Source organism: Canis lupus, chromosome 38, assembly GCF_011100685.1.
Source record: "Canis lupus familiaris isolate Mischka breed German Shepherd chromosome 38, alternate assembly UU_Cfam_GSD_1.0, whole genome shotgun sequence".
Classification (NCBI taxonomy): Eukaryota; Metazoa; Chordata; class Mammalia; order Carnivora; family Canidae; genus Canis; species Canis lupus.
This window is the reverse complement of record NC_049259.1, coordinates 2,187,108-2,201,785: the sequence shown is the minus strand read 5'-3', so window position 1 is coordinate 2,201,785 and position 14,678 is coordinate 2,187,108. Positions and strand designations below refer to the sequence as shown.

At 43.4% G+C, this 14,678-nt stretch overlaps 2 protein-coding genes across 4 annotated transcripts in view; both read left to right on the top strand.

The window, feature by feature from the left end:
- RBBP5 (RB binding protein 5, histone lysine methyltransferase complex subunit) overlaps positions 1–10,963 on the top strand; it is a 39,486-nt gene extending 28,523 nt beyond the window's left edge. For 2 of the 3 annotated variants that reach the window (XM_038586012.1, XM_038586013.1), the window contains 4 exons: positions 1,351–1,420; positions 1,821–2,050; positions 3,105–3,296; positions 8,913–10,963. In XM_038586012.1, the coding sequence (XP_038441940.1) occupies positions 1,351–1,420; positions 1,821–2,050; positions 3,105–3,296; positions 8,913–8,941 (521 nt within the window). In that variant the 3' untranslated portion in view covers positions 8,942–10,963. The remainder of the gene's footprint in view (positions 1–1,350; positions 1,421–1,820; positions 2,051–3,104; positions 3,297–8,912) is intronic. The other variant, XM_038586011.1, reaches the window with a different exon arrangement.
- A 144-nt stretch (positions 10,964–11,107) lies between these two features.
- Positions 11,108–13,645, top strand: TMEM81 (transmembrane protein 81). Its single transcript, XM_038586014.1, has one exon. The coding sequence runs from the start codon at positions 12,459–12,461 to the stop codon at positions 13,305–13,307; it is 849 nt and encodes a 282-aa protein (XP_038441942.1). The 5' UTR covers positions 11,108–12,458; the 3' UTR covers positions 13,308–13,645.
- The last annotated feature ends 1,033 nt before the right edge of the window (positions 13,646–14,678 follow it).

Here is a 14,678-nt window from a genome sequence, read left to right as displayed (position 1 = left end):
GCACAGCTCTGGAGTTCGACTGCCTTGGGCAAAATGCTTATTCTCCAAACCTGATTTTCCTTATCTGTAAAATAGTGTTGTGGGGAATAATGAGAGAATTCCTGTAAGGCTCTCAGTGTAGTGCCTAGGCCAGGGTAAGCATTCAAATGTTATTTTTGATTATGAGTGTGATAATGATCATTGTTTATTTGATTTTTAAGTAAACTCTGTGCCCATTGTGCAGCTTGAACTCATGACCCCAAGATCAAGAGTCACCTGCTCTACCAACTAGGCCATCCAGGTGCCCCTCATTGTTATTTTTAAATCTTGTTTTCTGAACGACTTAGATAGGAAGCTCCTTTAGAATAAAGATTTGGCTTTTCAATCCCCATGGTTGTCTAACACAGGGCTTTAGTTATTTATTTTTTTAAAAAAATTTTTATTTATTTATGATAGTCAAACAGAGAGAAAGAGAGGCAGAGACACAGGCAGAGGGAGAAGCAGGCTCCATGCACTGGGAGCCCGACGTGGGATTCGATCCCGGGTCTCCAGGATCGCGCCCTGGGCCAAAGGCAGGCGCCAAACCGCTGTGCCACCCAGGGATCCCTAGTTATTTATTTTTAAAGATTTTATTTATTTATTCATAGAGACACAGAGAGAGAGAGAGAGGCAGAGACACAGGCAGAGGGAAAAGCAGGTACCATACAGAGAGCCTGAATGTGGGACTTGATCCAGGGTCTCCAGGATCACACCCTGGGCTGCCCTAACACAGGGCTTTATATCTAAAGGGGTTCATGTGGATGAATCCTTAGTATTCCTGGTTATGAATTAATTACTCGCTAAGTAATTAATGCCACAGGTCATGGCCTGCTGGACCATGGGACGGTGCCAGGAATTAGGGAATTGGGATTGAGGTTGGTTCTTCCAGATTGAAAGTGCTGGTCCTCACGTGTGTGATGTTAGATAACATATATGCCACCTGTGTTCTAGGCAGGTCATCAGGGAAGCAGCCTGTTCTGGATTATATTGATGTTGCTGGATTGTGTTGTGTGAAACCTTTCTAAACTCACCTAAGTTATTTCTCCTCCTTAGCACATCACAGCGTATGGAATTGAAATTACTTGTTGATATCTGTCTTCCTGGTTAGGGTGTGGAGTTTTTACTGAAGAACTGCATGTGGCTTTCTGGGTTGTCGCTGTATCCCCAGTGCCCAGCATGGGGTGGAGAGTCAGCACAGACTTGTGCAATGATTGAGTTTGGTTTTCCTCCTTTGTTTCTCTGGAATTTCAGTTTAGAGAAATCATTAGGCTGCAAGTAAAAAAAGCTGTCTTTTCCTTCATCTCACACCTGTGCCGCGTTTCTGCCCTGCAGGGGCTGATGCTGCAGAGGATGAGGAAGTGGATGTCACCAGTGTGGACCCTATTGCTGCCTTCTGTAGCAGGTGAGTCCTCTGTAGGCATGGCTGTGGGGTGCTGCTGCTGCTGCTACACCTCCTCCTCCTCCTCCAGCTGTGGTGTACTGCTCACCTCCCCTGGCTGTCCTCCATTCATTAGTTCAAAGTGATAAATAACTCCTTTGGTATACCAGATGTCCCTTCTCTTTTCCCCTGATAGAAAATCTTAAGAAAAACTGAAATAATTCATTTATACCATTTATTTTTACTATGGCTTTGTTATTCATTGTCTGATTTCCTTTTACTCATTTTGGCTTTCTTAAAGTTCTAGATCCATACTTGTTGCTTATGGGTTAATATAGGTGATTCTGCCCTAGAGGAAGGGTTCATGGTTTAAGCAACTGTCTCCTCTTTTTTCCAATCCCTTGCCTGATCCTGATCCAAATAGTGATGAAGAGCTGGAAGATTCAAAGGCTCTATTATATTTACCCATTGCCCCTGAGGTAGAAGATCCAGAAGAAAATCCTTATGGCCCCCCACCGGATGCGGTCCAAACCTCCCTGATGGATGAAGGGGCTAGTTCAGAGAAGAAGAGGCAGTCTTCAGCAGATGGGTCCCAGCCACCGAAGAAGAAGCCCAAAACAACCAATATAGAACTTCAAGGAGTACCTAATGATGGTAAGGGCTCTGTCTTTTCCCTGTTGCCTGATAGATACCACTTATTACTCTCTGGCACTGTCTGGTAATTTCCCATTTGAGTGATTTTACCTTGAAGGAAATTTCCTGGGGTTTTTTTTTTTTTTTTTTTTTTTAATAGTGCCTTACAAGTTTGTAATGATTTCATCTGCTTTCTCTTTTAAATTGGAGAAATTGTGCCTTCTAGTACTTGCCTAAATGACAACGTGACACCCTCTGACTTCTGGCTCAGAGTGTGTTTCATTATACCATTCTTTTTTTTTCTGTAGAGTGGAGTGGTTTTATCAAGTGGTGAAGTACCAGTCAGACCTGGATAATCTTTTGATTCTTCCTACTTGCTTTTACAGTCTGACTCTGGAAGCCTTTATCATTCATTACTTCTTGGGGATAAGTCTGGGCGTGTATGTATGTGTGTATATTTACTGTTGAACATCCTTCTCTCCCTTTAGCTGACCATAGTTACTTAATTATGCGTTTCCTTGATGTCACTTGATAGTGTGCTGTATTGTTTCAGGCACTGTTGTTTATGTGTCACTGGTGAGTTTTACATCAGCTCCACAGTTGTTTTATTATCTCTGCTTTACAAAGGAGAAAATGTAGGCTTTGAGAGGTCCAGTGACTTGCCCAAGGTCTCAGGAAGTGGGGGAGTCAGGATTGTTACCCTGGTTGTCTTTGATGCAAAGCCCCATTTCCTTTCTACTCTCACCCATCAGTGAGCGTGTGTGCATTCCTGGTCTGGCTTGCTGTGATAGGTTGCCAGTGTGTCTCTCAGCTTCTGTTTTGGTTTAGAGCTGCTATAATATGAACCATACAGGCCACTCTTGCCCTTTGACCAAGTAACTATTTCTCATTCAAGGGCCATTCTTTTCAAGTTTTATAATTAGTAAGCGCACACTTTTCTCCTGGTTTTAATGAGTCTGGGACATGAGGGCAGCACTATGCTCCCAGGGAGTAATGGTATGTGGCCTGTGCCTAGTTGGTGTGCTGGGGTGGGCGGTATGTGGATCCCTTCCCGTGCCTCTCTGTCCTTTTACAGAAGTCCATCCACTACTGGGTGTGAAGGGGGATGGCAAATCCAAGAAGAAGCAAGCAGGCCGGCCTAAAGGATCAAAAGGTAAAGAGAAAGATTCTCCATTTAAACCGAAACTCTACAAAGGGGACAGAGGTTTACCTCTGGAAGGATCAGCGAAGGGTAAAGTGCAGGCGGAGCTCAGCCAGCCGTTGGCAGGTAAGGACACATTGGGAGCACTGTCTGGCTTGCTTCGCGGCCTTGCTCTGTACAGCCCCTGACTCCGTGTAACTGCAGCACCCTTTCCTTCCTTCCCTCCTTTTCCCACTGGCCGATTTTCTCAGTGTTAGGCTGCTGCCATGGGCTAGCTACACCAGATTTGGCTTAATTCGGTGGCTTTTAACGTTGGACCCATGAAGAGGTTTCAGGGAATCTATGTATATGCAAAATACTATATGAATGTTTTTGTGGGGAGGATGCCCATAGCTTTCAGCAGATTCATGTAGAGGTCTGTGATCTCCAAAAAGGACAAGAACCCCTGGTTTAATTAATTTCTTTGCCTATATTTGCTTCTAGGTTTGTTTTATTTTGCCTCAAATTAGAGAGTCAGACAGATGACCAGAAATACAAGCTTGCTTTATACAGTCCTGTTTGTAGCGTCTTGTCTTTATTTGTTCTAATTCCAGAGGTGGTGGTTCTCCCCCTGTCAGTCAGTAGTCAGTAGTCTAGAAGTAATAATTAAAAAATTGTCAGTAGTACCGTCATGTTAAGGAAGAAGGTGAGATGTTTTTCCAGATAGGAGATTATTTGTCACGTTTTTACGATTGAGGGAGTTTATTGGGGGACAGAACAGTTTTAATTTCCTGTCAAATACTTGTGGGTATAGGCCAGATGGTCTCTTGTTTGGAAAATAGTGATCAAATTGAGTCCAATTCTATTCATTGTTGACTTTTGGAAAATGGTCTATATGTGAGCACTGCTTTAGTGAATACAGTGCTCTGGATTTCCTGCAGCTAGGTCAATAGACTCAGAGACATGACTGATCAGACACCAGTGGTTGTTTGCAGTTTTTTTTCCCTCTTGCTTTAAAATTTCAACTTGAGCGTGTGACCCCATCTGTGCTGATGGGGACACATGACTGCGGTGTGTGACAGATCCTTGTTGGAGGTTGACCTGCTGTCATTCGTATGAACCTGAATTCCCTTCCATAGGAAAGCTAAAGCAGACTAATTCACATCCCACCTCATACATGTTAGACTTAGATTGTAGGTTTTTACAGCCAACACAGAACACTGAGCACCAATGTTTTTTCCCCAACAGCAGTATTTATGGTGTTCCAGTGAGAATCAGCACTTCCACATTCAATCCACTTAAGGCTTCACTTTCTATATATTTTTAAATAGCTGGGAAAAGTTACATGGCCATTGCCAGCAAAGATGGCAGGTCGGTAATTGATTAATGTAAATAAAAGCGATCCCTCTATAACCTACTTCTTGTATAAGCTGATGCCACAGAGAAAAGCACGGCTTAAGTTTAAATAGATTTTTCTGGCTTGAAGAGCTGAAATGCTTCAGGGTGATTTAAAATGTGGCCACAGGGGTGCCTGGGTGGCTCAGTTGGTTAAGCGTCTGACTCCTGATCTCAGCTCAGGTCTTGTCTCAGGGTGGGGAGTTCAAGCCCTGCATCAGGCTCCACACTGGGTGTGAGGCCTACTTAAGATAAAGATAAATAAAATGTGGCCAGAAAAAAAATTTAAAAATTAAGTATGGCCAGACATATTGAATTAATTGAAATACTCTAGGACATAGTCCACTAGCTTCTTCAGAACCTGCCAGTAATTAATCATTTGCTTTTTAATAGTATGTGTATGCCATGTAAATCATTTAAAAGTTTTTGAAAATGAACGTTTCTCTCTTTAATCAACTTTTAGTTATAGTTGATGTGATCACTAGCAGTAAATAATTATCTCTGGCCTTTCCCACTTGGGTTTCTGTCAGAGACACCATGAACTGCTGTTAGATTTTACAGTAGCAGTGATGTCTCTCAGCTGTACTTCAAACTTGTCTAAATGAGAGTCAAAATCAAATGTCAGAAAGTCTACTCAGTCATTTTTATTTCCTAAAATTCTCAAAATACTGAATAGTTTGCAGTGAGATTTTGAACTGTATGTAAAAATAGATACGTCAGTATTAGAAGTCAGTGTTTCAAGCTCTTAGCAAGAGTGGATACGAGTCTCTAGGTCCTGTTAGGAGTTTATTTCTACTCACTTTGCTGACAAGGTTAAATGAGGTACTGACCTCAGTAAAGCTAGAACCTCTATCTTGGAAGAGCAGGGTGCTGTAAACTGGACTTTTATTTTCTGCTTTGTTTTTATTAGGTGTGTGAGTTGATGAGCCTTAGAGGGAGGCAGCTGTTTTAACAGCTTCATCCTTTAAAGGGTCTAGAGACTTCAGTGTATCAGACCGGGGGGAATGGTACCTTTTCTGACAACACACACACACAGAACAACTGCAGATAATGCACACATCTCACCAGCCTGTCATGACTGTGCAGTGCAAACTTCCCCACGTAAATTATAGTTCCTTCCTCCCATTTTCTCCTCTGGCCCTGTTAGTTAACCTTTTCCTGAATGGAAATCTCCATAACTGCAATGGCCAGATTAAACCAGAGGGTGCAGAGGAGCAGAATCTTCAAAAAAAAAAAAAAAAAATCAAAGGGTGGGAGGTGCATTGTGGTTTGCTTCCACAACTTCCTCAGAAGGGCTGCATCGAGTTTCATGGGCTGGCTGCTGTGTGGTTTGGAGCTTGTGGAGGAGGCTGTACATCGCATAGGGTGAAACTGGGTGTCTGAGAACTCCTCAGATGTCTGAATTTCAGGACAACCGATCACAGCTTTTATGTGGGATTTTTTGGGCAAAACTGGGACCTCCTCCAATACCATGGTCAGCCTGGAGGGTCCGGGACAGGTGAAGGCTGGCTGGCACATGCTGTTGAATTCCCTTGGTTCTCCCGCCACACTTCACTGCAGAGGCCGCTGAGGTGAAATCTCTTTGGCATTTGAATTTTGTACTCTTCCATACCTCAGATTGTCTATAAAAAGCATTATGTGCGCTCATTGTAGATTTTCCAGGGGATATTAAGAAACGAAACTTGATCCAAAGTGCCTGAGTTTGAAGTGTCTTCAAAAATCGATGGTCTGTAGGTTGTGTTGATAGATTCAAGGCTTTGTGGACCTCGCCTCTGCCCCAGTGCCCTACTTTTCCATTAGACCCAAACTGTTTGAAGGGATCATAGGTGTGCAGCCTGTGTCGCTGCTCAGGTTAGATAACTGTGGTGACTATTGGTTGAAATCTGCTGCTGAGCAGTTATGGAAGGAGCTAGTGAGTAAGGCCTCACTGGCCCCCCGACAAAGCTGATGGGGTCTGTTGCGTGTTGCCACAGGAGATGATGGCAGTCTTCACGGGAAGATTGGAAGACACCTGACCTCTGTAGAAATAATCTGGCCATCTGGAGTCTGGGGCTACAGAAGATTCTTCTTGATCATCAGTGTTAGCTAGCCTTATTGGACCTACATCCACGAAGACACACTTTCTCTGATGAACGAGGACCCGTCAGTGAAGCTTACTTAGTGAGGGTAGCCCTGAGCTTAGGACTTTACGAAAGGCCAGATCAACATCATTGGCACCATCTGTGGGATTCCCCTCAATTTTCTTACTAGATTCTCTCCAGAGTACAGTCCTCAGAACAGAGACTTGAGATTGGGCCGAACCACCACGGTCCTCATTGTCCTGGGATGGCTCAGGGATTCCCCAGGGACTTGGGCTTCTAGCAAGTGTGGCAAAGTTGTGGCACATTACACACATGGTCTGAAGAGCTCTTGGGGTGGTGGGCATGAAGAAGTTGGTATATACCTGGGTCTCTTGCAGGTGACAAAGGGCAGAGGCAGCAGAGGCGCAACTTCTGGGGGCACATGGACACCAGGCGAGTTTCCCTGAGTGGGGCCACGTCATTGATGTCCTGGTGCCAGCCTGCCACCCCAGGCCTCTGAGCCACCTCCTGAATCCCTTTGTTACTTGGTGGGGACTGAATACTTTCTCCACCTCTTCTCTCTTTTTTTTTTTTTTAAATGAGCAATCTTTCAAAGACTAATTTATGAACTCCTGCTAAAAATCAGCTAGTTGAGATCTTCTTTTTCATTCTTTGTGATCTAATTAGTGGACTAAGGTAATATTTGAAAGTTAATATCCATTGTTTCCTTGGGCCTCCTTCACTTTGGCTGCCGTCTGGAGGTACCAGTAACAGCTCTTCATCATGAGCTCAGTTTTTCTTATGTTACTGGTGATTTTTTTTATGTTGCAGCAAAATAATACAGATCCTTGGGGCAGATTTTTAAGTAGCCTGGAGCTCTTCTCATGTTGCTGTTGCTCTGTATTTTATCTTGCTCATAGTGTTACTGCTTGCTGTGGGTTTTGGTTTGTTACCTGATGCCTGGACAAGGCTCTTTTTTTTTTTTTTTTTCCAGCTGTCCACATGAATGAGGACAATACAGAAACATTAAGTGACCGCAAATAATCAGTATAATGTACCTCCTGAGTCATCTTGAGTGCTTATTATTACTATTGATTTGTGATCAAACCAGTTTTTCCTTTTGTGATTTGGGCTCAAAACTTTAATGGTGTGCTCATTTTTAAACGGCTAAAAGAAGATTGGTCAGGGTACCTGTGGGGAACAGCCAGTGAGACCAGCCCTAATGCAATAAAGGCATGGTATCGCAGCAGTGGAGGAGATTCCTCTACCTCAAGGATTTTTTTAAAAAATCAATTCAAGATATTGTTATGTTTTATGTTGACAGATCTGAAAAATGGCTAAAGAAATTTCTTCTCTTACTTAACTGTATAAAGTTTAAAATTGATTTTTAACAGTGTAGCATCCAGAAGAATTTGTATCTCATAACTTCTCATCTGTTCTCAGGCAAATGGAAATCTATTTTTATTGCCAGTTTTCATCTGTGCTTGAACTTTTTAAAAATCAGGTTAAAAGCAAAGTTTATAAATGGGGTACTTTTCTTTCATAACTTGGGACAGTTATTTTTTAACCATTTTATACCTTCAAGTGGCATGTGCCCTCCCGCCCCCCCCCCCCCCCCATTCCAGATGACATCTGGGAGGATTTTCTTCACCTTGTTCTCTTCTTACACTTCCTAGTTAATATTTCACAGCAGCCCATTTAAGGATGTCCCTCAGAGGTTTGAACAGCTTCTATGGAATAATCAGGGAAGTGTTCATTTGACTTTACCATTTAGGTTTTTTTTAAATGATCGGTTGTTGGCGCATAGAAATGCCAGCAGTAGATTTCATTAACATTTCATCATATTGGGACACTAAAGTGAGGAGAATGTCAGTTAAGGCACAGGGGTGCTTGGAAAGGGGTCTGTTGCTCATTGTTAATTATTTAGTAACTAATTAATATATGAAAGATTTTCCTTTCCTCTACTTAATGCATTTTTTTTTTTATTAAGCATTTGTTAACATGTCAGGGAATGGCTAGCAGCTTAGAAAATGTGTAGAACTCCGATCATTTTGCCTCCCTCCCCCCCCTCCTCCCCCCTTTTGGGGCAGTACTAAGGAAAGTATTAGGGTAGAGGTTGGGGATTTGGATTATTTGTTGCTTCAGTGAAGAGTAAATGGGAGTTAGAGTTGGTTTTAATTGAAAGGGGGAATTCTTAACCCATGTGCGCTCTTCAGGTATCATCCAGCATCCGTCAGTATTTCTTTTCTTGCAAGCTACCGGTATAAGTTGATGCTAAAAGATGTCTTTTTGTGTTTGATCTCTTTAGCAGGGGGAGCAATCTCAGAACTTTTATGAAGACACTTGAAGTCCTTCGTTCTTTCTCACTTTGCCATCATGTGGCCTCTGGACACTGGTCAGTCACTTGAGATTGACTTTAATTTAAAACAAAGGCCTTTGCCTCCTGACCCAGAGGCGGAAGGAGTGAATCATATGTTTGAATGAAGAATTGAATTATGGAAGAAGAGTATACAGCCCTTTCCTTTCAAGCATAAGTCCAAATAGGCTCTCAGGAATGAGGATTTGTGAAGACATCAAACAGAAGTTTTGACTCATTCAAACTTCAGTGCTTAGTTATATTGCTGGAGAAAAGAGACCAGTTTTGCTCATCTGTTGTACCCAGGATCATTTTCACCTGACATTTCCTATCCTATTTGCCTTCCATCCTCAGTGCATGTCCTCGAGTGACTTACTCTTATCTGAAATTTTGCTGCCGGTAACCTAGAAAAACTTGTTGCATATTCTGTCTTCCATTTTAAAACTTAATTCTTCTCACCAGATACCTCCTGTATTTCCATAGTGTGTACAACAGAGGATGGGCAGGAAAGAAAGTGCTCGAAAGCTTTCAAGTTTTCAGAAAGGGAAGAAAGATAAAGGCCCCCTCTTCTTAACATACCCCATTTTGCTCCAGAAGCTGGGCTGTAAGAGCGTCAAGGTTTTTCCTTGTTTTCCTTTCATTGCATGTTTTCCTCCGGTACTGGTACATTCTCATTAATCATGGTTTTTGAAGATAGCTCGTTTTATCCATCTTCAGCAAAGAATCATCAGTAGTACGTATTGCTTCACCCGTGCTGGCGTCCAGAGAGGGAAACAAACACGGTGTCTCTTTTTGATTGGGGTGGGGGAATCTATGCAAAGGACTAATGTAAAACCATCCGAAATCAAAGCAGCAGCAACACAGTTCAAATCAAAGATCAAGGAAAAATTTGTTTTTTTATCATTGCATGTGGATCTCTGTCTCTCCCCTTCAGTCACAACATTGTTCCCTTCCCGTAGCCCGCACCTCCTCCATCCGTCGTGTTCTCAGTCTCTTCCTTTCTGTGAAAGGTTGCTTAGCTTTTAAAAAATTTTTTTTTTACTTTCTGCTTCTTGCATTTTTTGTTCTTTATATAAAAAGTAGCAGATTGGATGGATCTGTACACAAGGTGTTTGAGATTCTCTGAGAACCCAGAGTCCCCGGGTATGGCAAGCCTTTGGCTGACTGGAAGTGCTTGACCTGGGTTGTCCTCGTCCTCACGGTATTCTCAAAGCAGAGTTTCAGCGCTGTGCTTATTGTGAGTTCTATCAGCAGCTGGGTTGCTCCTGCGGGCAGCCACACAGGTTGATTATCTTTGGGATTTTAGGATAGCAATCAAAGTAGACTTACGTCAGGAAGAGCCTCTTTCTCCTGCTCCATCTTTTGGAACCAAAACACTCAGTAGTTGAAGTAAGAGCTCCCCCTGAGTCAGTTCCAAAATGCCTGTATTTTTAGATGCCACCACTTTTTTCCTCAAATGCTCACTTTGTGAATTTCATTTCCTGTTTCATGTCAGACCAGTGGTTGAAATTGGCAGGTGGCTCACTGGGCTTGTGTTTTGTTTTGCCAACATTGTTTCCATTCCATTTCTCTGTGTACCTGCACCTTGGTCTGGATCTTGCAACAAACTGTGTGATGCCCAAGGTCTCTGCCTTATTTCAGTGGGCAAGGTAGCTTGATGTCCTCTGCCTGTGCATTGGGATGTTTAGGTTATGCCTGCCTCCTAAACTGGCTACTGAGAAAATTGGCTTCAGCCCTGTCAATTGGTCTCTGGCAGCAGTTCCTAATAATTATTTATGCTTTTGGGATTTTTTTTCAGCTCCTGAAACTCTCTATCCAGTTTGGTTTTCTCAATCTGTACAGCATATGCACATTCTCTTCTCTTTTGTCATTCCTTTCCCCCACCTCACCCCTGCCATTTCGTTTTTTAATGTTCCATAGTTTTGTACAAGATGAGACTTAGCCTTGGGTTACTTCTTGCTGAAGCTTTAATGCTTTGTAAATAAAATTGGATGTTTATTAAAGAACAGGTGTGGATGTTTGTGGACACTGACTGCTTCTGAAACTCACTAGCCCCTTTGATTTGTATGACAGGAAATACAGTTTACTATACTGATGTTAGCTCTTTCTGTGTGGAGATGTGGACCTGGGAGGAGTAGGGCGTGGTTGGGGAGTTTAGAGTTCAGCCTCCAGGGAAGATTATAAATAAATGACTGAAGAAAAGAGTTGGTGTTAAATCACAAAGATCATCTAGGAATCATCTCTCTTCAAATTCTTTAACTCCGTAAGTGTAAGTACTTGGTAGAGGCCATGGTGCAGGGGGATATTCTGGATGTTATAAAACACATATGAGGGACATTCGTCCCTTCCAAGGATCTTTCTCAAAGTGTAAGTATTGTTAAATTCCTCTTTGACCTTTTCCCCCCTAGGCTAAATTGCTTTCAAACTCACTGAAACAGCTTTCAAACTCCAGTCTGTTTATGTCTTTGGTTTTAATCATTGTCAGATCTGGGGGTCTACCGCTAATTTTTTTTTTTTTTTTTTTTTTTTGTTCTGGGACTTAGAATCCATCTTTGACGTCATAGCTGTTTCATAGCAACCCTGACCTAAGTGAATGATGCATACTCCTCTGTTCTGTAGACTTAAGGGAATAGGCCAAGGGGTAGGCAGGAAGATGTATGTATCCTTCGCCCCGTACATACGTTCACTGCCCTTGGGAAGAAAGAGTGTCTAGAATGGGGAGAGGGGCTGTATTGAGTATCGCCCTTCTTGCTGATAAACATTTGGATCCTAAAAGGGCGGCTCAGCCCTTGTCTTCATGAATTTTCATTTCTATTTAAAATTCCTTACCCATGAACAGTGTTACACACTTGGCAAAGTGTTTTCATGTACTGCTTATCATTTGATGTCCAAAGTAACCCTCCTGAAGTAGGCAAGGAGGTCTTAATTTACAAAGGAGAAAATAGAAATTCAAGAATGATCAGTCCCTTTCCTCCCGGTCCAAGAATTCTTAATCCTTTTCTACAGAAGATTTAGGAGACTTTAAAGAATAACAATTTAATGCAATGTAATCCCTCTTATTTTTTTAAATGTGGTATTTGCTTTCTTACTTGGTCACATTTAACTGGGATTTCGAAGCCCTGTAATTTGGATCCCACAATTTGGACAGGAGGGGCAGGAGAGAGGAAGAGTAGTTTCCTGCTATGCCTTTGAAGTAACTTGGAAATTCACCTCAGAAGCTGAAGTCTCTTCATCTTTGTCTTCCCCAGAGGGTGGGTTTACATTCATTACAAGGGCGTGGACAGAACAAAGACAGGAGAGGTAGTCCCCAACAAGAGCTAGTAAAGCAGCAACGTGGTGACTTTTCTCCTGCTTTGTGGACAGGACTTGTGTTTCATTGACAACAGGTGCGTCCTATCTTTTCATGTTGAAGGCTATCTTGTGTGAAAAGAATGAAGTGATGATACCGTAGAGGATTCGCCTGGGATGCCTGGGGGTTCCGGCTGCCTGTGGTGAGACATGAGGAATTCGGCCACTGGCTTCCTCCTTGGGAGCCTGGCCTTGGCCTTCTGTCTGCCTTTGGTGGTGGCGTCCCTGGAAACACTAGCCATCCCAAAGAGACTGCAGCAAGCCGTGGGGAGGGTTATTGTCCATACCACAACCTGCACGGTCACCTGTGGCCTTGGCTATAAGGAAGAGACCGTCTGCGAGGTGGGCCCTGACGGTGTGAGGAGGAAGTGTACGTTTCAGCGCTTGGAATGTCTCACCAACTGGATCTGTGGGATGCTCCATTTCACCGTTGTCCTAGGGAGGAGATTCCAGCTGAGCTGTCTGAGCTCAGACATCCTGGCGGTGGGAAAGGAGGCTTTCCGGTTCACCTGGAGATTTGCCCGTGGTATCATCTCAACTGATGATGAAATCTTCAAACCCTTCCAAGTTGATTCCCACTTCGTGAGGTTTGAGTCTGTTCAGGAGTATGATGCTGGGACATACCGGTGTGACGTACAAATGTTAAAAAACTTCAGATTTGTCAAGAGGCTCTATTTTGGGCTGCGGGTCCTTCCCTCTAACTTGGTGAACCTGAATTTTCATCAGTCCCTCACCGAGAACCAGAAGTTAGTAGATAAGGGTCTGGAAGTGAATCTGGACAACGGTTCTAAGCCTTACCACCCGTGGAAGAAGACGGTGGCTGTAGCTGTGGGAATAGGGATGGCCAGTGGAATGGTCGGTGCTGTGCTGGTGATCATCGCCCTGGGCAGTGGGCTGAGGAAGATCAACAGTGGTGCCGGCCTTGAGTCCTTAAAAGCCCTCCTCCTGAAAGGCTGGCTGCCCCGGACCCTGGACCGGCTGTTCAGGAAGCCGAGCTAACTTTCTAAGAGTATCTGGCTGGCTGGCTGTGGCCTGACCAGGAGGGAGGGCTCCCCCCACCGAAGGAGTGAATGGGGCACATGGAGAGGGGCAACATCGAGGTGGATCTCTTTTCTAATCTTCCCTGCCAGAGGCACCCAGGAAGCTCCTAACTTGGAGGTACTGTCCCTGCGCCTGAGAAGAGTTCTGTCTTCCAAGCTTGCATTCCCTATCTCTTAGAACTTGTTGCCTCTCCAGACCTCTGTCTCTTCTGAGCAGTATAAACAAGTAGAAGGGTATGTTAGTAACTTTTCTAGTGGAAACCTTTTTTCCCTCTTCAATAAAAATAATTCATAGTAGCTGCATGGACACCTTCTCTGCTCTTTAGATAAAAGTCTCTTGCATTTGTATAAATTGTCCCATAATAAGTCCAGCTTTCCTTTTTCTCCAATTTCTTAGAATAGACAACACATGCTTTGTAGGAGGCATATGCCCACGTGTGGCAGGGCCGAGGGTGTTAGTAATGACATCTGACCTGGTATGTTAACAGTCACTAAATGTTAATAAATTGCCCCTTCTGTGCTCCCTGGGCAAACTCTCTGTGATCACTGTTAAATTGATGCCTTTGAAACACTAGATTCTTCGTCTGGTAGGTTTCCTTGGCTTGCTCTCTCTTCCTGTCCTCCTCACTCTTTCAGTGCCCCGAAGTGTGTGTTCCTGGGAAGGTCATGTGTGTGGGTTTCTTGCAGCAGCCAAGGCCACCCAAGGAAGGACTAAGATTTTCCTACCTCCGTAGGGAATCAATCCTAAGATCCTCAGGCGATTCAGACTGTGTGAGATAATTGGCTTGCAGGAATGGTCGGGGAAAAGGCTCTTGGCCGCTAGCTGAGCTAATCCAGAGAGAGTAGGAGTCTTCCCCTCATTTATTCCAGCTGCACACGTGATAGCAGATATGAAGACTTAGACTAGTGGTTCTCTTCTCTAGCTGTGTATCTGAATCACCCAGATGAGCTTTTGAAGGAGATTCCTGAGCCCCAACCCTGAGAATGCTAATAGCTCCTTAAATTTTGGCTAAACTTAAGTTTTGGCTATTATTTTGCTGTTAAAAGTAATTTCAGGGGCGCCTGGCTGGCTCAATCAGTGGAGTGTGTGACTCAGTCTCAGGTTGTGAGTTCAAGCCCAATGTTGGACACAGAGCTTACTTTAAAAAGTTAAAATAGTTTCAACCCCATAGAAAGTAAAAAGGAAAATTTGAGGACAACCATAGGTCCTCTACTTAGACTCACCAATTGTGAATGTTTTTCTACATTTATGTTTCTAAATCGATGCTGATTCTACTGAACCACTTGTGAGTTAGTCACAGATATTGTGACCCTTTACTCCTAAATCATG